At 47.1% G+C, this 26,613-nt stretch overlaps 1 protein-coding gene across 4 annotated transcripts; it reads left to right on the top strand.

Annotated features, from left to right (window-relative positions):
• On the top strand, positions 1–26,613 carry SERPINA11 (serpin family A member 11). Of its 4 annotated transcripts, none has more exons than XM_069559350.1 (8): positions 1–78; positions 2,717–3,371; positions 6,002–6,269; positions 8,047–8,221; positions 17,403–18,048; positions 19,901–20,174; positions 23,395–23,542; positions 26,269–26,613. In XM_069559350.1, exons 2-8 carry the CDS (start codon positions 2,735–2,737, stop codon positions 26,470–26,472), a joined length of 2,352 nt encoding a protein of 783 aa, XP_069415451.1. In that variant the 5' UTR covers positions 1–78; positions 2,717–2,734; the 3' UTR covers positions 26,473–26,613. The 4 variants fall into 4 exon arrangements, with proteins under 4 accessions (XP_069415451.1, XP_069415450.1, XP_069415453.1 ...); XM_069559349.1 differs by having other exon boundaries at positions 43–122; XM_069559352.1 differs by lacking the exons at positions 1–78; positions 2,717–3,371; positions 6,002–6,269; positions 8,047–8,221 and adding an exon at positions 13,691–13,824.

The raw sequence follows: 26,613 nt of genomic DNA, 5'->3' as shown, positions 1-26,613 counted from the left end.
ACACCAATGGCAGTATAAATAAGTCACTGACAGAGGCAAAGAGCAACATCAGTAGATAACAGCAGGCTCCCCTGAAGGGTAAGTCAGCTTTCTTCTCTTGGGGACAGTGAGATTCTACATGGGTAAGTGTTTTATTGCTCTTTTGCTATGGTTCAAGTAGCCTCTGCCTTGGGCAAGACGATGAAAGATCCAGGATAACAAGGATGTGTATATTTTCTAGAATCTCCTGCATCCACTGCTCTCCCCACCCTGTAGCTCTCTTCCACTCACTGGCTCCCTCAACCACAATGTCCTCCATTCTCACCAACCCTTCTCCCACTCAGATGAGGTAGATGGAGGAGGTGATGAAGGGGGCAAGGCTGGGAGAACAATGGTTGGCAGTGAGAGGTAGGGGCTAATTGGAGGAGACAATGCAGGACTGATGTAGACTGCTGAGGACCGGATTGCTGAGTTGGGTTGGCAGGAACCAGGGTATGGCAGGACTTTTCTGCCACCTGAAGAATTTGGACTCCATCCCCTTGAAACTCATGGGGAACCAAGAAACGGAAGTGATTGACACTCTGAGGAGCCCACTCTGGCCGCAGGGTGTCCGGAAATGTTGGTGGGGGGAAGATTGACAGGGGGGCTGCATAACAAAATACCGTAACCCACATGGCTTAAGCAATAGAGATGTATTCTCTCACAGCTCTGAGGCTGGAAGTGCAAGGTTAGGGTGCCAACATGCCTGGATTCTGGAGCAAGTTCTGGCTTGTAGATGGCTGTCCTCTCATTGTGTCTTCACCGGACCTCATCTTTGTGGTGCACACGCAGGGACAGAGTGGGGAAAGCCCGTACTCTGGTGTCTCTTCTTGTATGGGCAACTAATATATGCCTACACACAAGGGACACTCATGACCTCATCTGACCCAAATTACTTCCCAAAGGCCTTCCTTCCAAATACTGTTCCATTCAGAGCTAGGGATTTTGACACAGGAATTTAGAGGGGCATAAACTTTCAGTCCACAGTAGATGCTATTTAAGTAGCATGATAAGGGACACCAGGGGTGGCAGGGATAATGCAGGGAAGTGGACCCTGTACCTGGAACTGAGCTGGGTGCCATAGGGAACTAAGGAAGTGAGGACAGGCCCTGCCCTAGGGAGGTAAAATTGAGCACAAAATCAGGCCACGGTTCTCATCTTTTTCCTTTCCATCAGTGCGGCCAGAAATCCTGCCATCTGCACTCCCTTCAGGTGCAAGGCCTGGCTTCTGGTCTCAATCGTAGGGTCACACTTGGGGACATTAGTTCCTTCATTTATGATTGCTCACTCAGTTGTGTCCAGCTCCCTGTGGCCCCATAGACTGTAGCCCTCCAGACTCCTTTGCCCATGGCATTTTCCAGGCAAGAATACTGAAGAAGGGTGCCATTTCATACTCCAGAGGATCTTCCTTACCCAGGGATCAAACCTGTGTCTCTTATGTCGCCGGCAATGGCAGGCAGATTCTTTACCACTAGCACCACCTGGGAAGCCCAATATGGGGACAGAAAGAGGGTTTTGCCCCGACAGTGGGTGATGAGCAGTAGCTGATGGCATGGACAGGGCTTAAGTGAGGCAACCAGGATTTCCTGAGATGACCTTCACCAGGCCCTTGGTTAAGCCGATGTTCAAGTTGTCTGAGCACCACCCGGGGTTCACTTTAGAAATCACACCAGCATTTCTAAAGTCGGATTTGGCAGGCCTGCATCTGGACTTTGGGCTGCTAGCAAGTTGCTTTTGGAAAGGTTGAATTTTCATGTTAAAATCTGGATTTTTAGATGCTTCAGAAACAAATCAACAACAACAACAACAAAGACACCCGGCACCACTGCCCCCGAACTGATCCTAGTCACAGCTGGAACCAAGTAATGCCAGCCCCTTCAACCTGGGCACATTGGCCCATTTTCCACAGGTCCCAGAGTGCCTTATTTCACTACACTTACTGTCTTTCCATGTGGGTATTTCTGGCCAGACCTCTGTGGGTGTTTGAATCTGCAATCTTTGCTCTCTCTCCTCTTGTTTCTTTCCTTTCCACACTTTTCAGGATTGTGTCATGAACCCTGTATTTAAAAAAAAGAAAAAAAAGTGTGGATGGAGAAGACCCACTTGCAGGGTCAGCTAGGAGCAGAACTAAATCCCTCTTAACCAGGTCACTTTAATTTGTCTTAAGTCAGGTTCCAAAATCCTCATTAGACCTTCCTCATTGGACTTAGCTGCTTGCTGCTGCTGCTGCTGCTGCTGCTGCTGCTGCTGCTGCTGCTGCTGCTGCTTCTGCTGCTGCTGCTGCTAAGTCACTTCAGTCATGTCTGACTCTGTGCAACCCCATAGACAGCAGCTCACCAGGCTCCCCTGTCCCTGGGATTCTCCAGGCAAGAATACTGGAGTGGATTTCCATTTCCTTCTCCAATGCATGAAAGTGAAAAGTGAAAGTGAAGTTGCTCAGTCATGTCCGACTCTTAGCAACCCCATGGTCTGCAGCCCACCAGGCTCCTCCATCCATAGGATTTGCCAGGCAAGAGTACTGGAATGGGGTGCCATTGCCTTCTCCATTGGACTTAGCTAGCATTCTCCAATCCAGGACTAATAGCAACCCCACCCAGGTGAGCTGCATATAGATAAAATGAGCCTTTTTCAACCCTTACAGCATTGAGAACACATTCCATAGAATATTCACCCATATACCTCTTCCTTCCACTGACAGCTCTGGGTTGCCGCAGAAATGTCCCACAGGAGAATGCAGCTGGCCCTGTCTCTGGTCTTCATCCTCTGTGGCCTGTTTAATAGAATCTTCTGTGAAAAGCAACAACACTCTCAACAGCACGCAAACCTAGTCTTATTAAAGAAAATTTCAGCTTTCTCCCAGAAGATGGAAGCTCACCCTAAGGCTTTCGCCCAAGAATTGTTCAAGGCTTTGATAGCTGAGGATCCCAAAAAGAATATCATCTTCTCCCCCGCGGCCATGACCATCACCCTGGCCACCCTCTCCCTGGGGATCAAATCCACAATGAGCACCAACCACCCTGAGGACCTGGAACTTGAGCTCAAACTGTTGGATGCGCACAAGTGCTTACATCATCTTGTCCACTTGGGGCGTGAGCTAGTGAAGCAGAAGCAACTGAAGCACCAGGACATTCTCTTTCTCAACAGCAAAATGATGGCCAACCAGATGCTTCTGCACCAGATAAGCAAGCTGCAGAAAATGGACATCCAGATGACTGACTTTTCAGACACAGAAAAAGCCAAGAAGGCCATCAGCCACCACGTGGCTGAAAAAACGCATACAAAAATCAGAGACTTAATCACCGACCTGAACCCTGAGACCATCCTATGTCTTGTCAACCACATTTTCTTCAAAGGTGAGGCTTATTAAGTGCATGAATTCCTGTTTTGGGTAATCTTTGCCCTTGTGTTTCCTAACAGGTTTAAGTCAGAAAAAAAAAGAGAAAAAGCCATAATTTTTGTCAGTATATCCCATTTTCTCAGAAACCAGTAGATTCAACTCTTTAATTGACTTTGATATCACTGCATTGTCTAGCATTTTTCGGCGTTTCTTCTCGTAATCCTCTCAGTCATCTTGTTTGTGGTGCTTAAGATATTTTGGAATAAAACGTGATCCCTCTCTCTGATAAAATAAGGGGGAAACAAAGAAATCTTTTTTTTTTGCAGAGCCATGAACATCGGCTAATTCGCTTGTCTTGTATGGTCAGATTAGTGTGAGATGAGATGCTTTCTGCAGCTGTGTCCAGTGTGGAATTCAGGGTCACACACCAGGTGTCTAAAACATCAGTGTGAATTCCTGGTCACAGATCTTGACATCACCAATGTTTCTTCAGGCGGCCTCAGAGTTACCCCTCGCTGGTGTCTATTCACGTCCTCTTCCTCCACTCAGCATCTCCTGTCTCCTTCTTCCACTGACTCTCAGCTGTGATGTCTCCTACTGCCCGAACGGGGACAAGAAAGCAGGTCAGGCAAGATGTCCTCCACATGCTGTCCAAGGCACACACACATCTCCTCTCACTCTCCCCCTTTCATCATAGTGAAGAAATAGCTGTGCCCTAGTCATCCTCAAGGTGGCTCCCTTTCTGTCTGACTCCTCCCACCTTGCTCTTACCCCAGAGCACTTCCTTTCTTGTGTCCTTTGCTGTTTTCTCTTCTCTTGAATTCCAAAAGTGTCTCTCAGCTCACCTGGGTTCACAACCTCAAACACCGCCTGTTCTCTATTCCCTAGTCTCCAGATGAGGCCCAGACCACCTCCCCTGAGGTCCAGATTCTAAAACCTTTGGGAGGATGTTTCACAGACCCTCAAACACAATCCCCCAACCTGGAGCCACCCCCAACACCCTGTGTCTCCTCATCTCAGAGAATCACAGTGCCATCTACCCAGCTGCTCCAGACAAAACCTCCAGATCCAAGAAGACAAGTCATATGGGTTCTGCCTGCAGAGTCGACCTGGAATGTGTTGACTTCTCACCATCTGAGAAGCCTAGCCCAGAGGCTTCCAGCCCAGGCCAACACTAACTCTTGCCTAGATGACTTTCCAAAGTGGATTACGCTGTTGCCATTCATGCCTGCCTCCAACCTCTTCCCCATTACAAGGCCAGCACAGTTTTCTTAAAGCATAAATCAGCTCTCTGTTTTTATTCATTGCTCTAACCTCAGTATGTAGTATGGTACCTGGAACATATTTTGAGTTCAGGAAAGTTTAGGTTTAAATGAGTCAATTCATGGATATTCTATTACTGATTAAACAGGGTTCCTACCAGGACATGAATAATGTTTGTCCTGTGTAAGATAAGTGAGGGAACTGCTCACAAAACAGTGCTTCCCAGCGTAGGATGCTTGCTGAAGCCACTGGGACCATCTGTTATTTACATTTAGGCCCACAGTTCCCAACTATGTACCTGGGACATAAAAAGTGTTCCACAAATGATTTTTTTTTTAACTGCACTGTGTGGCCTAAGGAATCTTATTTCCCCAACCAGGGATTGAACTTGTGCCCCCTGCTTTGGGAGCAGGGAGTCTTAACCACTGGACTAACAGGAAGGTCCCAACATGAATGATCTTGGAGGGATCATTTCTCTGGATATTCCAGAGAACTCTCCAGCATGATCCCTCCTTGGCAGTGGTGGTTTAGTTGCTAAGTCATGTCCAGCTCTTTGCGACCTCATGGACTGTAGCCCTCCAGCTTCCAACAGTTTTCCAAAAGCTTTATCCATATCACTCTCTAGAAAGCAAGTAGCAACAACAGAATAGAGAGGACCACAAGTCTGCCTCTAGAATCAGAAGCAAGACTAACACTTGTAGAGATTTTCCAGACCAGACCAGATGGCCATTACTCTGGGTGATGGATGCCTTTTTTAACTGGTGTGTACTTTGAATTTTTCTTAAAATCCACTGCGAATTGCATTATTTAAAATAGAATTTCATGCAGGGATGTGCATGTGTACTGAGGTGTGAGTGCCTTTCTGATAAAAAGCTTACCTCCTTGAATAAAATTAATATACTTTATTTTAAATAATTAAGTTTTTGGAGTATAATTGCTTTACAATGTTGTGTTAGCTTCTACTGAACAACAAGCTTAATAAATTTTAAATAGATTTCTTTACCATTCTTTGAACTCTTAAAACACTCAAATGCAGTAGAAATTTTCAAAGAAGGGATGCTGTGATCAATGTTTCCTAAATTATTTGATGACAAAATCTTTTCTTGGTGTTATAGTTCCAAAGGCAGTTATTTTGGTAAACATCTTTTGAGAAATACAGAGTTAAAGAAACTGTAGGGTGATTATTTTTGAAAATCATGTGTTTTCCTTTATTTCCTTTGCACCAGTCTAGAATTTTAACTATTCTGCTCACTAGAGTCAAGGTGTCACCTTAAATGGACTGCTTCCTTCTCAAGCAGATCACCTCTGGGGGCCCCAAACATGAAGGTGGTGATGACTTTTCCACCAGATCACTCTTTGACTTTTCCTTCCTGATTTTCCCAGGCATCTGGAAAAGAGCTTTTCAGCCCAATCTCACCCAGAAGGAGGACTTCTTTTTGAATGACAAAACCAAAGTGCAGGTGGACATGATGAGAAAGACAGAACAGATGCTTTACAGCCGGTCAGAGGAGCTATTTGCTACGATGGTTAAGATGCCTTTCAAAGGAAATGTGTCCCTAATCCTCATGCTCCCAGACGCAGGACACTTTGACAATGCTCTTAAAAAGTTGACTGCTAAGCGAGCTAAACTTCAGAAAATCAGTAACTTCAGGTATGCTATTCTAAAGGAATACTTTAGATTTGAATTAGATTTTTGCTCTGCCCTCACTTCCTCTATGCAAAAGCTTTATTTGGGCTGCAAGGGTGGGCGAGTTTGGCGTCTGGTTATTTCCTAGGATATTTGTAGACAATGAAACGAAGCAAACAGGAAGAATGGTGGCCTGAATCCCATTACCAAGTTGGAAGCCCCCTTAAACTGTTAATTATGGTTCTTTTGATGACATGCACAATATCAGAAACCCACTTCGTAAAAGATCAAGTTGGATACAGAGAGGAATTATTGGAAAGATACATGGGAATTTCACGAAACTTACAAAATACATGAAATGGAATTACAGGGAATAAACACAGTCAGGTTTCATGAGGGATTGGAACAAGGGACAGCAAAGTCACCTGGAACTCCGTCTCTCTTGTCACAAGTCCTTGTTTCTACCTCTCCAGCTCAGCAAACCAGCTTTCCCACACACATTAGCACACAATCCACTCACCCCCAAAATATTTTCTGAGCATCTATTCTATGCCAGAAACTGCTTGGTGCTGGAAATACAATGGTTAGCCAAAATCACCTCTGTTCTCATGAAATTTTCAGTCTGGTAGGAAAGGTAGAAAGTCAACTAACAAATATGCAGCTTCAAATTGTAGAAAAGCTATAAGAGAATGAGCAGGGTATATAACATAATTCAGCGGTGGAGTGTTCATCAGGGATCTTAAGTAGGAAATGATCTTAAGGAAGTAACTGTCAAGCTAAGACCACTGTGGATAGACATGACTCTCTTCCGTTCAACCAGATGTTCCAACCCACTCTGCATTGAGCATCTTTCAGTTCCAATTACGTATTCATGGAAGAGAGAATTGGATCGATCCAGCTTAAGTACCGTGTCCATCGGGCTCCAATCAATGAGGATAAATTACATAGCAAAAGTGTGATCTTCAATGGTCCACTGATCTTAGTGGCGAGAGTCGGGGAACAGTCTTCGGGCAACAAATGTGCAGATTGGGAAGAAATCTGTGAATAGCATTTACTCCTACAGTAGAGAGCCACTGCAGAGTGGATCTGTTCTTTTCTGCCACAGCTGTGTGTCCCACAGTATTCCTAATTGGGGCAGAGGGGATTCAGCAGTGGAGGAACCCAGCTGAGTGGGTCGCTATCCAATCAGAAGCTCAACACACATTGACACAGGCTAAGATGGATTGGTCTGTGAGCAACCAAAAATGTTGGGTGAGAGGGCTGGCACTACACATTCTAATGCTTTGTTCAGTTGCTAAGTCATATCTGACTTTTCGCGATCGCTTTCTAATACTCTCCCTTAGTTACAGAGTTGCTGATCTGTAGGAGTCCTCCTCCTTTCTGTTCCAAAGATTATCATTGGAGATGGAACTTCCTCTCCTGTGAAAACTCCCTATGCTCTGCCTGGGGCAAGAGGACCCCATGTCCCCCAACCCCTCAGCACGTTTAGGGTCACCACACAGTTCAAACTGCTGCTTCCAGATGGAAGGTTAGAGGGACTCAGGGCTGGATACCCTTGGTCTGACCTTCATCTCCTCTTGTATAGAAAGCCTGTGAAGGGAATCATTTGAATAGTAAAGTGTATTCTGAGTTTTAGCTCAGACCCCAGCATCTTTAATCTCCGCCCCAAGCAAGCCCTGAGAGCAAACACTTCCATTAACATTTTCACTAGGAAAAGATCTTTCAGCCTAAGCAAGGTGCAGCCTGTGGACGCCAGGACAGAGACATAGCTCAGCTTCCTTGTCATTTTCATTCTCAACAGACTGGTGCACTTAACTTTGCCCAAGTTCAAGATCACCTTCGAGATAAACTTTAAGCATCTGCTTCCCAAGATTAACTTAAAGCATCTGCTTCCCAAGATTGACCCCAAACATACGCTGACTACCACAGCAAGTTCACAGGACGTCACATTGAAGGCTCCCCTGCCTAATTTGGAGGTGAGTGGGGCAATTTCTAGGGTCTCTGTTTTATTATCCACCACTGCTAAGTCACTTCAGTCGTGTCCAACTCTGTGCGACCCCATAGACAGCAGCCCACCAGGCTCCCCCGTCCCTGGGATTCTCCAGGCAAGAACACTGGAGTGGGTTGCCATTTCCTTCTCCAATGCAAGAAAGTGAAAAGTCAAAGTGAAGTCACTCAGTCATGACCAATCCTCAGCGACCCCATGGACTGCAGCCTTCCAGGCTCCTCCGTCCATGGGATTTTCCAGGCAAGAGTACTGGAGTGGGGGGGCCATTGCCTTCTTCGATTATCCACCACAGCCCTGATTGAAAATCAGTTTTTTAATACAGCAGTTATAGCTCTTATCTGCCCAGATCCCTGGGCTTTGGGGGTCCTTTCATTCACTCACTCAAAGGTTATTGCTTCAAGCCCTGGAGGCACTGAGGGGTGAAGTCATGGGCCATCCAGACAACATCTTACTCTCATAGCTGTTATGTTCTACTGACAGGGAAGACAGCGAGCATGCCCACAGACCTGTATGCTCTACGTCCACCCGCAATATATCATCTGAAGGAAAGAAAGCAGAGAAACCAGGAGCAGTGGGCTGGGGTGCAGTGGGCAGGCATTCGAAGGGCTGGGTTGGCCTTTATGCCAAGTCTTGGATAAAGGCCAAGGGAAAGCAAGGGGGTATATGCCTCAGGACTCGTGTTCTGGGCAAAGAGACCAACCAGTGTATCCAAGGGGATGTGAACCCAACATTTTTTAAGAACCCCGAGAAAGCCCAGGTAGCTTGAGTGATGAGTGAGACCGAGCCTGGTAGGAGGTGAGGGCAGAAGCCAGGCAGAGACAGGTCACTTGGTTTTCCCAGGCCCTGGATAGGACTGGGGTTTTATTTGATCAACATGGGAGATTACCAAGGCTGACATGAGCATTTTATGAAAGATCACTTTTTGCCATGTGGAAAACAGGCAGTGTCCCTGGAGGAAGAGTGGACTCAGTAGGAAGTTTGGCGGGTAACCTAGGTGAGAGATATTGGCGGTTAGATGGGGCATTCAAGGGAGAGTTAACAGTGATGAGAAGGTGCTGTGGGCTTTTTAGACAGAGCTGGGGAGCAGGAAGGGGAGTTGGTTTGTGAGCTGGAAGAATGGGAAACAATGGAGCCAATGTCTGAGGCAGGAAAGACGAAGGAGGTGTGGGTCTTGGGCAGGCAGAGACTAGCTCTGCTAAACTGGAGATACCAGTTAGACATTTGGATGCCAGGAAGCATCTACTCATGAGATAATTTTACCCACCCTGGTGGACACAGGGGTTGCCCTCCAATGACTCCGCCAAGGTCACTAACTAGCTGACTGCCTTGTGGCTGCCCTGTAACACTTTGCCCAGAACGTAAACAGCATCACCATCTCTCATCCTGGTACAGTGCTTGACAAACCACAAAACACTTTCTCACAGTTTCTCTCGCTCAGTCTCCCAATGAACCCAAAGAACCCTGTTCTTTAATCGGGAGATGAGGACCTGCTGCTCAGAGACATCGGGTGGAGTTCCCAAGGTTAGGACCCCACAGGCATGCTGTGCTTTCCATGGCCCAGTGGGTATAAGTAAGTAAGTGTTAGTGGCTCAGTCGTGTCTGACTCTTTTGCAGTCCTGTAGACTGTAGCCTGCCAGGCTCCTCTAATCCATGGGCTTTCCCGGGCAAGAATATTGGAGTGGGTTGCCATGCCCTTCTCCAGGGAATCCTCCCAACTCAGGTGTCAAACCCGGGTCTCCTGCACTGCAGGCAGCTTCTTTACTGCCTGAGCCACTAACAAAATCCACCCAGCAGATGTGCCCTGAGTGCTGGGTTTGGGAGATGTTGGGCTCTTCACAATCCAGTACAAACAATGTCATGGCCGAGTTCCCCAGCAGGGCCTCCTGCAGATCAGGGGTCATGTATGTTCTGGCACAAGTGCTTTTTCTCAGAGGGCAAATTGTCCTTGGTTGGATGGAGACAAGAAAACGTAGCTCCCTGGTGGTTTTCATCACACCCTTTATAGAAGTGTTGGAAAGGACTGTCTCTCAGTTATTTTGCGGCATGTTTTCTAAGCCTTCAGACCACCCAGCCTTCGTCTGTGTTTTCTTCCCCTTTTCTCCCTTTTACATGCGCAGACTCCTTGAGTTATCCACCCAACCCTGAGGATGTCTGAACCCAACAATCCCCAACCCTAGTATTGACCCCTTTTGGGGACATCTGACGTTGAAGGGCTAATTCGGTTGCTGGGAGCCAAGGGCAGCTTTCCAGGAGTGGAAGCTAGCCTTCCTCCAACTGCTGGAGGCTTTCCAGGAGTGGAAACCAGCCTTCCTTCACCTGGCATCAGCTGTCGGGGAAGACTGCCCCTCGATCTTGCCATAGGAGATTGCTGGGCACATCCTACCCCAACTGCCACCCCCACTCCAGCCAGCTTGGTCTGGGGCTAACCCAGAATCTGTGTCTTCCAGGCCCTGCATCAAGTTGAGATAGAGCTGAGCGAGCATGCCTTAACCACGGACACAGCCATTCACACAGATAATCTGTTGAAAGTCCCCGCGAACACGAAGGAGGTCCCAGTGGTTGTGAAGTTCAACAGACCCTTCTTGCTGTTTGTGGAGGATGAGATAACTCAAACAGACCTCTTTGTGGGCCAAGTCCTCAACCCCCAAGTTGAGTAGAGGCGGGGCCATGCTGTGCAGCACAGAATCTTAGCAGGCCATGAATAAAAAGAGTACAATTCACCAGCCGTGTGTCAGAGCCACTGGGACTGAGAAGCATGGTCTGGGAATGGAGTGGGGACGGGTCTTCACTGGTCTTCTGTCCAGGAACAGAGCGGCATAAGGGGGTTGAGGGGGGCTGCCAGGGATTTTTGGCCAGGATGTCTTCTATCCCGGAACAAGGCTGACATAGGCAGAGAAGCAATTCTGAGTGGGTGAGCAGGTGCAGAAGGGCTGTTTCAGTCGGAGGCTGTCTCACAGCCTTGCTTCCTGCCCAACTGGCAGTCAGAGCATGGCGCCTCATCTGTACTTTCCCTCTGCCCCCTGCCCCCTGCCCCCGGCAGCCCCAGGAAGAGGCAGGTCCCACTACAGAGAGGAGGCTGGGAAGAGGACAGACCCCTGGGGGGGCTTCTGTATGTTCACCTAGCTCCAGGGAGAAATGAGGGTGCCAGAGAGGTTGAAAGTCCCAAATATGCTGACAGCATCTTCTCTGTCCCTCACCTGGTCTCTTTCCATCTTCACAGCAAGCTTCTGGTAGTAGTAGCTGTAATTCAGTTGCTGTCCTGTCCGACTCTTGCAACCCCACAGACTGTAGCCCCCCAGGCTCCTCTGTCCATGGGATTCTCCAGGCAAGAATACTGGAGCGGGTTGCCATTTCCTTCGCCAGGGGATCTTCCCGACCCAGGGATCGAACCTGGGTCTCCCGCATTACAGGCAGATTCTTTACCAACTGGGCTAAAACAGCCTTCTATGAGAGGGTTATTATTGCCCCCTACCGCACAGGAAGTAAAAGCAATGTGGGAAAAAAAGGACAGTCATGCACAGAATAGGGTGTGTGTGTGTGTGTGTGTGTGTGTGTGTGTGTGTGTGTGTGTGTGGCTGGGACTTGGGTATTACCCGGCTGGATATGAACCTCCTTGGACATATAGAATCAAGGAGTCTGATGGCAACCAGACATTTGACAAGTCAGGTCCAGAGGCCAAGGGCACAAAGACATCCAAAGAGGCTGACCCAATACTGCTACCCATGCAGCAGGACCTTGCCTGGATGGGTTAGCTCAGCAGAGCAGCCAGAGAAGACTAGGCCAGATGGTGAAATGAAACTCTTCTGGTAGAAATTCCAGGTTCAGTGCTGAAAACATAAGGCCAGGAGTGAGACGGGTGGACAAAAATGGGGCAGGAGGCACTGACTCCTGAGCCACGTAATGACATGACCAAGACAGAACCTCATGGGGGCCACCAGTAGACCCAGGAGCCTTGGACTGGACAAGAGAGACCTGGGCCCCCTCAAAACATGAGAAGTCCCTCTGTGGTGGGATTTAGGACACAACCCAAGTGTGCTCTACTGGGGATGATGTGAGCCCGAAAGAACCCTATCCACTACCAGAGGAGTCATTTCAGGGCTAGAACTTTCATTCTTTTAACAAAGATGCCCAAGAAAAGGCCTTGCCATTGGCATTATCACTTAAACCCAAGCTGCAAGAAAGGAGAGGCCTGGGGATGGGCCACAAGAGTACCTTGGAAAAACAGTTCAGTAAAGGAGCTAACTCAAGAGAGGAACCATGAGGTGGATCGTTTTAGAAAATGTGGAGGAAGCGGAGTCAGAAGCACAAGCAAAGGAAGAAGCCAGGAGACCCACGCTTGGGCTCGGATCGTATCCAAGCAGATGCAAGGCAGAGGCAGAGAGGGAAGGTGATCACAGAGGAGGCTGAGGGCCTGGTTCTGACCTTAGTGGCCCCAACCTGCAGTGGCTTGAAGCAGGTTTTCAGTTCCTTATAAGAGACTGAGGTCAGGTTGCTGCAGGGAGAGAGTTCCTAATCACTAGACCAATGGTCAGTGACAAGGCCCTGGCCCCTTGGCTCTGCAGAAAAGAATTCCCATAAATACAGAAAGTACTGAAATAATTAAAGTGTTTATTTGGGGAAAAGAGAACAGGACATGTAGGCAGACATGGGTAGACAGAGAGAGAGACAGTGGCAGTTTTAATCACTTATATGGGGCATTTCTTCTGGGTTTGCTTGGTTCTGAACCTGTAGTTGGGCTTCCCTGATAGCTCAGTTGGTAAAGAATCTGCCTGCAATGCAGGAGACACCAGTTCAATTCCTGGGTTTGGAAGATGGGGCTTCTCATGTATACCGGTGCATCTCTCAGTCAAGATGAGTTCCATCGAAGACGACTGTGGGTAACTGACATCACTTACTATGGAGTGGCTCCCCCTCCCTTTCTAACCTCCAAGGAGCTTTTCGGTCGGGAAGATTTTCTTGACTTTGAAAATGAGAAATATGTGGTCCCTTATCTCTTATCTGGGCAAGGCCCAGCCTCCTCTCCTGATGGTCCTGCTATTGATATTTTGGAGTTTTGGAGCTTGGATATTCCACAGAGAAGAAACTCCATCTGCTTACCCTGGGGATGGGGGGCATCTACTGCCTGCCTCAGTTACATTAGGTAGAGGGTGTCCATGAAGGATTTATTCAAGGTGTACAGGATGATGGTTTGATTTCCACATGTTGTGGAATGAGTACCACAGTACTTTTAGTTAACATCTCATATTCAGAGTGATTCATAAAAGACAGGGCCCAGAACACACAAACACACCAGTAATGAGTCAGCAGCTGCCGCATCACGACCCCCTGACGGCACATCCGTATGTGAGTGTCTTCACTCACCAAGCCGGGTCCAGGATCTCAATTCCCTCTGCAGGACAAGCCGCAGGACGGAAACTATAAAGAAAAGGTCACTTCCGGCCTTCATACCAGTTCTGGGAATTGACCTGACAAATATTAACTAGGCTGCCGTGATCGTCAGGCACTATTTTCCTGCGGGTAGGAGGCTAGGCGGTGCTGGAGACCCAGGGCCCCCAGCCCAGGGACCTTGCTGTGAGTACCACGCTCGAGTCTGAAATGAAGGTGGGGGTGACGGCACTCTCTCTTTCCCTCCCTCCTCCTCTCCCTCCTCCTCTCCCTCCCCCTGCGCACCACCCCCAACCGGTCCCTCCTTCTCACTTTGTCGGAATAACCGGCAGAACTGAGTTCCCTGAAGGAAAAATGCAATGATGTACTTCTTCTAAGTCTTGAAGCGGGAACTTCAGGTTTTAAACAACCTTTTATGAATAACTTGGCCTTTAAATTTCTTTTGAGAAACTCCCGGTATTTCTCACGGCTAGACAAGAAAACAGAGCAATACAACCCAAAGCAAAATGATCGCACGGTTGTAGCAACTTTACGGGACATTTTATTATATGAGAGGGATGCTTCAGGGCCCTGGTCTAGATTTGACCCATGCTCCTGCCACTTGTGATCGTCTGGCCTCGAGACTCAGTTTCCCCATGTGTACAACAGGGATAATATTACCGAGGTCTTGGGTTCTCATAAGGATTCCACAAAATGACATGAAGCAATTTTCCTCTGCTGGGGCACTGCCGGCATGTGGGGCAGACCATGCTTCCTGGCTTGCGTCTATTCTAGCATTTCCAGAGCTTCCTCTCTCCCACCACACTGCAGTTGCATCTCCTTCTCCAGACTTTGAGATGATCCAAAATATCAGCCCTGCTTTTGCACACGATCCCTCCCACAGCATCTGAGAACAGGCTGGGAACTAGTGATCCAATACAGCCAATATCTCCATCTCCACCACAAAAGAAACAACAAATAGGGATATTACACCTAATTCAAGGGATTCTTAATTTTCTTCTGAGATCTTTTGGGAAAAGGAATATAGGAATAACTTTGGTATAACTACATCCAGCCTCAGTAGAAAGGGTGAAAATTAACACTGCATGCTTCCTACATGCCAGGTGCTTTTTACATCATATCACGTCTTATGATCCTTAAGCAATGCCACCCCCAGGAGGTAGGCATTGTCATTTGCATTTTGCAAATATCAACGAGCAGCTCAGAAAGCTTCCTTAACACAGTGTCACCCGGTGATTTAACTACAGAGCCTTGATTCAAACCCAGGCCCTCTGACTTACAATTCAGTCCTTTGTGAAATAGATACTCTGCAGGTCTGGGTGTCGGGGGGTGCAATAAATAGAAAATGGTAGTGAGTTCACTGGGGTAAAAAGAATAAACTGGAAAAAAGTTTTATTACAGCTGTATTTCTAATTTTCTCCAAGGGCAGTCCAATTTTTAAGCTGTTCTGTTTCCCAATGTGAATGAGAATCATTACTAAGTGGGCCTGTTCAATTCAGTTCAGTTCAGTCACTCAGTCATATCCAGCTCTTTGCGACCCCATGGACCGCAGCACACTAGGCCTCCCTGTCCATCACCAACTCCTGGAGCTTATTCAAATTCATGTCCGTTGAGTCAGTGATGCCATATACTGAGCTGCAATGGAGAGGTTAGGACATGGCCTTGGGGATCTGCCTGCAGTACTTTGACCAGCAAATGTGTTTCGACATAATCAATAATGAGACTACATTCTCCCCTCCCAACAACTGGCCTTGGGGGTTTAATGGGATTTTTAGGGCACCAGGTGCTATAAACCATCTGCAAAAATATGTAAATTGCCCAGAGATCACTGGTTTGGGTGAAAGGCATTAAAGGTGCTGATTAACAACTTACTGACCAGAGATACATCTTTTGTTACTGGAACATTATTGACCAGAGTCATTTCAATATTCACTTACATAACAAAACACCAGCAACAGGATTTGGTTTCTGCAAAATCCCCTGGTCAGTAGTGTGTTAAGACTTAAAATATATCCAGATAGACAAACGAGGATGGGGTGGTGAGCTGTGGATGGCCACTGTGGCATGGGACAACAGAAGAGTCAGTCTTGAAAGGAGCAAGAGGATGGGACTCCTTACGGAGGACAGCAAGGTGCGGGTTGGGGGGCCAAGTGCATGCTCTGTGTGGATATGGGCTTGGGTGTGTGATAAGCCTTCACCCCGAGCTAACGCTGCACTCCTCACCCCGAAGCACTTTGACCCCCTAGGGGTGGCACGAAGCTCTTCTGGCCACTTTATATTAATAGAGTGATATTAATGATACTATGGATGATATTAACGGAGTCATATTAATGAGCACAGGAGCTATTGCATTTGTTTCCTAGGCTGCATTAACAACCTTCCACAAACTGGGTGGCTTATAGAACAGAAACGGATTCTCACAGTTCTGAGGACAAGAAATCCAAGATCAAGGTGTCAGCAAGGCTGGGCCCTGAGACTCCATGGTGGACGTCTGTTCCAGGCCACTCTCCTTGCTCCTGTAATCTTAGGCGTTCCTTGGTGTGTAGAATCATCACCCTGATTGATCTCTGCCTTCATCCTTACATCTCCTTCTCCCTGTGTGTGTGTGTCCCTGCGTTCAGCTCCCCTTTTTATAAGGACATCAGTCATATAGATTAGGGCCCATGCAACCTCATATTAGTGCTTCAGAGACATAAGAGACACAAGTTCGATCCGTGAGTCAGAAAGATTCCCCTGGAGGAGGACATGGCAACCCACTCTAGTATTCTTGCCTGGAGAATCCCATGGACAGAGGAGCCTAGCGGGCTACAGCCTGTAGGGTTGCAAAGAGTCGGATGTGACTGAAGCCGCTTAGCCTGAATGCACACAACCTCATATTAACTAATTATAACTCAATGACTCTATTTCCCAACAAGACCACGTTCTGATATGCCGAGGATTAGGACTTCAACATTTGAATTTGTGGGTGGGAGACTCAATTCAGCAGATGTCTTTCCTAAATCTCTCCATTAGTTAAAATACAGGTTTCAGCCCCTGCAAGTGACAAGAGCTACTGGAGATAACAGAGATGGAGTAAATCTCTCCCCAGGCCTCATTCATCCCTTGGCTTTGCCCGGCCTCATGAGCTGCCCTCACCCATAAGGTCTCTGAGGCCGATCGTCGCATCCACACTCCACCTTGTGGAGACCAGAAAAGAAGAGGGCATGCCTCCTTCTGGGAGAGCCTGGCCAGGAGGTCCATGCAGCGTCTTACCCCCTCCAGTAGGCAAGATGCTAATTAAAGGCCACACCCAAGTGCAGGGGAGGCCAGCATCACTCCTGTCAAAGTGTCCTGACTTTTGTCCTACACTATTGAAGGTCACCCCAGTCTTTGAAAGTTAACAAATGATTGAAAGAATGACTAGAAAGCAGAAAGAAAAAGGAAAGACGGGAAGGAGGGAAGAAGGAAGGAAAGGAGGCAGGGAGGAGGAAGGCAAGGGGTAAAGAACATGAAAGTTGTTGTTTACTTTGTGGTGGGAGGGGGGTTAATCACTCAGAAAAATCAACAAAATCTTGTAGATGAATCAATACATAAAGCTGAGAAGGGGCTTCTGCTGTGACTGAAGCCCTGGGGGAAAGTGTCTGGAGCCAGCTTACTCACCCCCTCCTCACCCTCTGCAGTGCCCCACTTGACATCTCTGTGGGATCCAGCCTGGATGTGGGTTTACTGTGTAAACACAAGGCTGTTTATGAAGAAGGATGACGTGTTCCCCATCTTGTTTTCAGAGGATGGGGCCAGCATGGCTGTGGCTGCTGGGAGCTGGGATCTTGGCCTCTGTCCACTGTCAGCCCTTTCCTGCCCGTGGAGATAAGAGCCTGAGGGTGCCTGAAGCTCCCCATGGTCAGCTCTCAGAGTCCTTCCCCGCCTACCAGAAAATCACACCCACCCTTACCAGCTTCGCTTTGCGTCTGTACAAGCAGCTGGCAGCAGAAACCCCAGGAAACATCTTCTTCTCCCCCGTGAGCCTCTCCAGTACCCTGGCCCTGCTCTCTTTGGGGGCGCAAGCTGATACCCGGACTCAGATCCTGGAGGGCCTCGGCTTCAACCTCACTGAGACCCCAGAAGCCGACATCCACCGGGGCTTCCAGAGCCTAATCCACACCCTTGACCTACCCAGCCCCAAATTGGAACTGAAACTAGGCAACTCTCTGTTCCTGGACACGCAGCTGAAGCCTCAGCAGCACATTTTGGACAACATCAGGGAGCTGTATGGAGTTTTTGCCTTTTCTGCCAACTTCACAAACTCTGATGCAACTAGGAAGCAGATTAATGGCTACGTGAGCAGGCAAACGTACGGGCAGGTCGTGGACTGCCTGGAGGAGTTCACCCAAGACACTCTCATGGTTCTCTTGAATTATATGTTCTTTAAAGGTGAGGGCTGGCTCAGGCGCCTCCATTTCCAACCCTGCCCCTAAAAGGCACCTATCTAAAATCTATAGCTGTATCTTCTGGAAGTTACCTCCCTATATTTAAATACTGGTCTTATCTGTTTTTATTGTTGTTTAGTCACTAAGTCATGTCTGATTCTTACCACACCATGGGCTGTAGCCTTCCAGGCTCCTCTGTCCATGGGATTTCCTAGGCAAGAATACTGGAGTAGGTTGCCATTTCCGTCTCCAGTGGATCTTCCCAACCCAGGGATTGAGCCTGCGTCTCCCACGTTGGCAGGTGAACTCTGTACCACTGAGCCACCAGAGAAGCCTTGGTCTTACATCACTACTTCTTAATTTATCAATATTTGATTTCTTTTGCCATGTTTTTTTCTGTTCTACTTTTACTCTGATTTTTTAAATACAATTTAGAGTTAATCTTACTTTTCTATTAGTAATTCACTATTAGGGAAATATTTTATGCTTTATATTATTGCCTATTTCAAACTTACAGAAATATGTAGAAAATGACATAAAACCCACCATGTACCTAGGATTAACACATACTAACATTTTGCCATTCACGTCAGGTTTTTTAAAAAAGTAATATTGCGGATAAGTTCAATTTCTTCTTAATCCTTCCCTGGCTCCATTTTCCTCCTTCCATCCCTCCCTAAAGGCAACCAGTATCCTAGGGTTGGTGTGTATTCCTCACATCCGTGGGTTCACACCATTAAGGTCTGAGTCTAAATCATGATTGCTTCTCCTGAGTCTGACACAGGTTTAAGTATGTGTTCAGGTTAAGGACATTTGCTGAATGAATGATTTTCAAGGTAAACTTTGGCTTTCTGTTTAAGGCCTCTAGGAATGTTATTCATTCATTCAAAAGCATACATTAAGTACAAACTATATCACAAGGACTTTCATTACCTTTTGGGGAAATCTGCTGAAGACAAAGTTTCAGTCTCTGGGTTGGGAAGATTCCTTGGAGAAGGAAATGGTAAGCCACTCCAATATTCTTGCCTGGGAAATCCCATTCAGAGAGGAGCCTGATGGGTTACAGTCCATAGGGTTATACAAAGTTGGACACGACTTGGCTACTACACAACAACAATATGAATAAGACAGTTTCCTCATTCTTGTGTAGGCCACAGTCCCATGTGAGTTGTCAGTAAGTAAAAGCACAACTACTACTCAGTAGGAAAGTGATGCTCTTCTGGATAGATACGGGTGCACTGGAGTTCTTGGAAGATACAATTTTCTAGATTCAAAGTGCGAGGGAAGGCTTCCTGGAAGAGAAGTCATCTAAGCTAAGACACACAGGATGAGTTAGACATACTCAGGCAAAGAGGCTATGGGAGAAATGAATGGAAGAGGGTTCAAGTTGAAATACAGTATGTGAAAAGGTCCAAGGAAAAGAGTTACCATTGCATTTTCTAGAAAGAAACAAATTTAATTAGACTGGTGCAAGTTCAGTCTGGCTACAATCTGGAAAATGATTTGGAGGAGAATAAGGGTAGAACAGAGACAACAGGAGATTCCTGAAACGACTCAAAGTCAGATCGTGGCCTCAAAATAAAGTGGTAACTTTGGAGACAGAATCATGCCCAACTGGGGGAGAGCATGAGGGACAGGATGAGCCAGCCCCTCCCCCATCACCAAGACCAGTGTTTTCAGGAGGTCAAGTCAGGAGATGACTGTGGGTGGAGATGGTAAGTAGAAAGAAAGTACTGCAGGCATGGACAGGACTGTGAGAGACTCTGCATCTCTAACCAGCGTGGCTTAGTGTATGTCTCCCCAGGCTTGCCCTTGTAGAATGTCTTCTCATGGTTTTGTGGGTTTTGTGTCCTAAGCCAAGTGGAAGCATCCTTTCAATCGTTACCAGACCCAGAAGCAAGAGAGCTTCTTTGTGGATGGGAGGACCTCTCTCCGCATCCCCATGATGCACCAGAAGGAAATGCATAGGTTCCTCTATGACCAGGAGGTGGCCTGCACTGTCCTGCAGCTGGAATACAGCGGAAATGCCCAGGCCCTGCTGATCCTCCCTGACCCAGGAAAGATGGCGCAGGTGGAGGCTGCTCTGCAGCCAGAGACCCTGAAGAAATGGGATAAATTGCTCCTCTCCAGGTAAGTGCCAGAGCGGAAGGACTCTGGCTAACTTTGTATGAGAAACCAGCAGGTTTTGATCAACTCCAGTTGCAAGATCCTAAGCCCTAGCTTGGCTCTCTGCACTGCCAGTTAACCAACTATGTGATCTTGGGCAATTCTTGCCATGTGGGTCTCAGTTCTTAGTTGCTCAGTCATGTCCAACTCTTTGTAACCCCATGGACTGTAGCCCACCCGGCTCCTCTGTCCATGGAATTCTCCGGGCAAGAATACTGGAGTGGGTTGCCATGCCCTTCTCCAGGGTGTGGGTCTCAGATTTTCTCAAATGTAAAATGGGGCCATTATAACCACCACACTGGGTTGCTTGGAGGATTAATCAAGTTAATACGTATAGAATATGAGAGTGGTACCTGGTGCAGGAGAAGGGCTCACTGGGTATTAATCACGTTTACCCCTTCCTGGACATCTTTCTGCTTTTCCTCTTGTCTTTTTCTCCAGATAATAATTTACTACCAGAAGACAGCTAAGTGTACGTAACAAATCAGATCGAGGACAATTCTTCAATATTAAGAATAATTATGATCCACAAGAACAGTGGGTATTTCTTAAGAGTGGCTCTTTTTTAGTTAAAAAATTCCTTAAAGAAGCTAAATACCAAGAAGAACATTGTAAAAACAAAAATGTCGATTGCCAGTTTGGGGAAACTCTACCTATCCCCTTCTCTCTCGCTTGCTTTTCGGTTTGTGGTTTTTCTCATAGTGGTTTTAGCCTTTTTTGGTTTCCTTAGACCACATACTCCAACTAACCCATTCTTGAGATGTATCTTCCTTTATTGGGTACTCTGGATAAAATCTGGCCTCAAGTTCTAATTACCTCTTGCTGCATAACAATCCACCCCCAAAAGAATAGCTTGAGAAACACCCATCTAGTATCTCTCTTGATTCTGTGGGTGGGCTCGGTTCAGCTGGGCAGTTTTCACTTGGGTCTCTTATAGACGGAGTCAGATAGTGGCCAGAAGTGGAGCATTGAAGTTTCCCCTACTTGAATGTCTAGAGCCTGGGTTGACTGGCTGGCTGAGCTAAGAGCTTAGCAGGCATCTCTCTCTCTCCATGTAGCATCTCCATGAGGCTAGCTTGGGCTTCTGCACAGCAGCTCAGCACAGTTGATATTGCTATATGACAGCCCAAGGATGCAAGAGGGAGCATTCTGAAAGGCAGGAAGTGAAGGCTCCCGCTCTTTTAAGGCCTAGTTTCGGAAGTTAGCCAATGTCATTTCTGCCATGTTCTATTGGTCAGAATATTCACTGGCTTCAAAGGGATGGGGTATAGACTAAACCTCTTAAATCCACCATCACTACTTGATAGATGTCAGTCACCTTCATCCCCATGGGAGCTTTCTCTCAGCACCCTAATGGCACAGGTACCAAGGATAGAGAAATGGTGTTTTGTGTTTGGGTAGAGATTCAAGCACCAAATAAAAGATACAAGTCAAGGACAGAGGCCGGGATTTAAAGTATTATTCCTGTTGTCTGTGAATCTACACAGCTCTGGTCAGTTTGATTTCAGCCCCATATTCTCAAGCTCCCTGGAATGAACCTGCCTTTTCCCCCATCACAGGAGGAAATACCATAGAATCTTCTAGACCAGTAGATTTTTTTTTTCTTAAGAAGGGTCTGTTTTGACCTCCCACTTTGACCTTCAAAAATCAAAACCAACCTAGTTGGTTTTATCTAAACCTCAGTTGTTCCCTGATACCATGTGTTGTGGCCAGAGAGTTACAGTATCGTGGTGACATTTGAATGGGCTTCCAGACATGGAAAATTCAAGCTGCCAGGTTTCTCTTTCACAGAAGGCAATGGCACCCCACTCCAGTACTCTTGCCTGGAAAATCCCATGGACAGAGGAGCCTGGTGGGCTGCAGTCCATGGGGTCGCTAGGAGTCAGACATGACTGAGCAACTTCACTTTCACTTTTCACTTTCATGCATTGGAGAAGGAAATGGCAACCCACTCCAGTGTTCTTGCCTGGAGAATGCCAGGAACGGGGGAGCCTGGTGGGCTGCTGTCTCTGGGGTCGCACACAGTCAGACACAACTGCAGCAACTTAGCAGCAGCACAGCAGGTTTCCCTTTATTCAGTTATGAGAAAGGCTGGTCTGCCCAGGGGAACTGTGCTTTCTGATAACTCCATTTCTTTATTTACATTGATTGAACACCTACTCTTATGTTGGGCTCTCTAAAAGACACAGCTCAGCTAGGCTGTACTCAAACCCTGCTCCATGGTGGGACCTGCCTTCCAAATGCTGCCTGTGAAAATTGTGTCTGGTAGGCTCAAAAATTGGCCAGTGTAATTTCTGCCATACTCTATTGCTTTCTGTCCTCCACATTTGTTTCCTTTTTATCACTGTTCAACTCACTGACTTCCCACTACCTCCCACTTCAGTTAGACATCTGTACCCTCATATTGGCCCAAGAGTTAAACCAATGAAAAGTAATTTGAATTAACATCTCTAATTTGAATTTATTTGAGGGACAAGTTTCCAAACTGGCTGGTAATTAAACCAAGCTTGCAGGTGTCATGTCCACTATCAAACAATAATGTCAGAGATGAATAATCCCAGGAAGAAAGGGACAGAATTCTCTGGGTCAAAGGAAACTCGTGAATATAACACTAGGAATAGGACAATCTGATGGCAGACGCATGGCAGTAACAGGAGAGAGTTACTCTGGACTCATGACGTCACTTCACATGCAGGGTCTCTCAGCAGATCTTCAACAGCCCCTGAAGTCCAGATAGGTGAGAGATGGTGGAGCTTTATTAAGGGGTTGCCAGTAGATGGGTTTAGGATATAAGCCAACAGAACTTGTTCATGAATCAGATATGGAGGTGGGGCAATGTTAACAGCATTTACCTTCCATGGTTACTCTGTGACTTTAATCAGCGAAGCCTTGGAAACCTAACCCAATGTCCAGCACCGAGAGGGTCCTCCAGAAATGTGACAAAGAGGAAGACCTATGGCTGTGCCAGGAGTCTTCTTAGATCCAGACAGGATACTCTGTGTGGTCTGAAGAAGAGGGTTCTGGATTGGGGGATCTTCTGGCATAGTAGGTGGTATCATGAGAAGCCTGATTCCCCCACCCTGGGGAGCACGTCTCCCTCCCAAAGCTCAGGCTGCCCACACACAGGGCAAGAGCAGCCTGTACAATGAGACAGCAGAGCTTCTCCATCTGATTCTCTCCCCAGCCTGCTGGATTTGCACCTGCCAAAGTTTTCCATTTCTGGAACATATAACCTGGAGGAGATACTTCCCTATATTGGTCTCACTGGCTTATTCAACTCAGAAGCTGACTACTCAGGAATCACTGGGCAGCTCAACAGAACCATCTCCAGGGTAAGGTGGTGTATGTGGGTGTGTGTGTTGGCTGGGAGGGGGAGGGTATGTTCTCCTTTGACATAAGGTTCATTTGAGAGTCAAATGCTCCTTTTTTTCTTTTCTGATTCCTTAATATCACAATCTTTAAGGCTTCTTTTCACTGGCAGCTCCCCTTTTCCTCCCCTTTCTTCTAGACTTCTATGTGTTGCAAAGAAGCAACAGAGTCTTGAATAGAGTAGACGCCCATCCATGGAGCCAGAATTTCCCCAGGGGTGGGACCAGCCTTCTTTTCATCCTTTAAACTTCCTCCAAAGGCAGCCAGTGAGATTCTATCTACCTTTGTTACAACTGTAGAGAGTAGTGGGCATGAACAGGAAGTGTATCCATCAGCTTTGCTATAGTAACAAACAATCCCCAACTCTCAGTGTCTTCTTATAACAGAGGTTTATCACCTGTCCATGTGACATATCAGAGATGTATCACTACATCTCACTGCAAATCTACTTCGTATGTCTTCTTCATTCTAGAATGTAGGTTAAAAGAGAGGCTTCTATGTGGGGCATGCCATTCTCATTGCAGTGGGGAAAAAAACAGAGAAAAAATGCAATGTCTTAGCACTTCTCCTCACTCATGGCCTCTGTCAGGGCCGCTCATTGACAAAGACGAATCCCACAGTTAAGACAGCCGTCAGCGGGGTGGGCTCATGTTCTCTCGCAAGAAGAACTGCAGGCCACAGGCACAGGCCAGGGCTGATGACAGCCTACAGGAAGGGAGAGTTCGTATTTGAGAAGAAGAATGCAATTTTCCATAAGCGGGAAGACCAGAAAGTCCCTTCTGTTCTTCCATTACCTTCCTAAGGTAGAGTCATTAATTATTAGTTTAGTCTTTGCTAGGAATTTCATAAAGAAAGTATATTGTCTTCAATTTCAGAAAGAGCAGCTGAGATTTGGAACATGAAACTAGGGAACAAAGACAGGGTTCTGAGTGTGTGTGTGTGTGTGTGTGTGTGTGTGTGTGTGTGTGTACCTGCCCATCATGGAGAGAGCAAACAAGAGGAAAAAGGAATAATTTAACCTTTTAAAGGATTTATTTTACGGTAACTTTCGTTGTTAGAGTTATCTCTTTACAAATCTTTTTAGAAATGAAAGAGATTGTCAAGGCCAACATTTTCAATTTCATTAAATTTAAAGCCTCGGAAACTTTCTCAAGGAGTTGTGTGAAAATGAGGCTTCAAAGGGCTTCCCAGGTGGCACTAGTGGTAAAGAACCTGCTTGCCAATGCAAGAAACGTAGGAGATGTGAGTTCAATTCCTGGGTTGGGAAGATCCCCTGGTGGAGAAAATGGCAACCCACTTCAATATTGTTGCCTGAACAATTCCATGGACAGAGGAGCCTGGTGGGCTACAGCCCATAGGGTTGCAAAGAGTCTGACGTGACTTAGCACACAGGTACAAGGTTTTAAAAGAGCAGAATTCTTTTTTAGAAAAGTTAATTAGTTTATTTTAATTGGAGGCTAATTATTTTACAACATTGTGGTGGTGCTCACCACACATCGACATGACTCAGCCATGGGTGCACATATGTCCCCCCATCCTGAAATCCCCTCCCACCTCCCTCCGCATCTTATCCTTCTGGGTTGTCCCAGAGCACCAACTTTGAGTGCCCTGCTTCTTGCATTGAACTTGCACTGGTCATCTATTTTACATATGGTAATATACACGTTTCAAAGCTATTCTTTCAAATCATCCCACCCTCACCTTCTCCCACATAGTCCAAAAGTTTTGTTTACATCTTTACTATCTTTCTAAATTCCACATATATGTGTTAATATACTGTATTGATGTTTCTCTTTCTGACGTACTTTACTCTATATAACAGGCTCCAGTTTCGTTCACCTCATTAGAACTGACTCAATGTGTTCTTTTTTATAGCTGAGTAAAATTCCATTGTGTATACATACCACAACTTCCTTATCCATTCATCTGCTGATGGACATCTAGGTTGCTTCCATGTCCTAGCTATTGTAAACAGTGAAGAGCAGAATTCTTTTCATGGAGCCCAGTAGAGTGCTTGGCACATCAGACAACCTGGTTTTGCTGAGCTCATTTTGGAAACCATTGACTTAGGTGGAGCAAGCCATTTTAACGATGAGAAAACTGAGACTTAGCAAGAACAAGCGCAGCTCGTAGCAGAAAATGAGTCTCCAGCCTGTGCCATGTACACCGGAGCGCTTAGGAAATGCTCCTAAAAGTCGCTGTTGGGTTTTTACAGACTGATGGGTGCATGCTTGAGCAGGCTTCCCATGTGGTGCAGTGGTAAAGAATCCACCTGCCAATGCAGAATCCATCCCCGGATCAGGAAGATCCCCTGGAGAAGGAAATGGCAACCCCCTCCAGTATTCTTGCCTGGAGAATCCCATGGACAGAAGATCCCGGTGGGCTACAGTCCATGGGGTTGGACACGACTGAGCAAATACGCATGCTCGTGCAGCCCTCAGCCCCGTTCATGCCTATCTGTCTCTCCTTCAAAGAGCAAACAGCATGGCCAGGGTGACACCCCAGGAGATGACGGAGGCAGAGAAACCTGTGAAGGAAGCAAATGAAATAAAGGCAGGAGTTGCTTCCTGGGAGGGCGGGGCCTGAGTGGGGTAACTCCGCCTCCATCTACCTCTGCTGCAGTAGGTGGCCTCGCCCCCTTGAAGCGCCCTGACCCCATGCTGTCTCTGCCCCTCTGCCCTCCTTCTAGGTGTCACACAAGGCGACAGTGGATGTGAGTGAGCGGGGAACCGAGGCAGCTGTGGCCTCCAGCCTCCTCTCCCAGCCTCGGTCTCTGAACGTGACATCAGCCCCACACGCCCGTTTCAACCGGCCTTTCCTCCTGCTCCTTTGGGAGGTGACCACCGAGAGCCCACTCTTCCTGGGAAAAGTTGTCAACCCAGCTGCTGGGTGACTATCGTGGGAGGCCAGGGGGTGTCTTGTCCCTTTTTGAAAAAACAGGAGGGCCAGCACCAACCTGCATCTCAGGGCTGCTGTGAGGACCAGTGAAACAGTGTGCAAAGATGCTAATAAAGTTGCCCCTGGGTTTTGTGAA

Source organism: Ovis canadensis, chromosome 18, assembly GCF_042477335.2.
Source record: "Ovis canadensis isolate MfBH-ARS-UI-01 breed Bighorn chromosome 18, ARS-UI_OviCan_v2, whole genome shotgun sequence".
NCBI classification, from domain to species: Eukaryota; Metazoa; Chordata; class Mammalia; order Artiodactyla; family Bovidae; genus Ovis; species Ovis canadensis.
This window is presented reverse-complemented; position numbering and strand designations above follow the sequence as displayed.

Excerpts from the sequence above, each read along its gene's own strand:
- SERPINA11 (XM_069559350.1), top strand. The coding sequence starts at position 2,735 with ATGTCCCACAGGAGAATGCAGCTGGCCCTGTCTCTGGTCTTCATCCTC. Across the intron at positions 3,372-6,001 it reads CAACCACATTTTCTTCAAAG|GCATCTGGAAAAGAGCTTTT; the intron begins GTGAGGCTTATT and ends TGATTTTCCCAG. Across the intron at positions 23,543-26,268 it reads TCAACAGAACCATCTCCAGG|GTGTCACACAAGGCGACAGT; the intron begins GTAAGGTGGTGT and ends CCCTCCTTCTAG.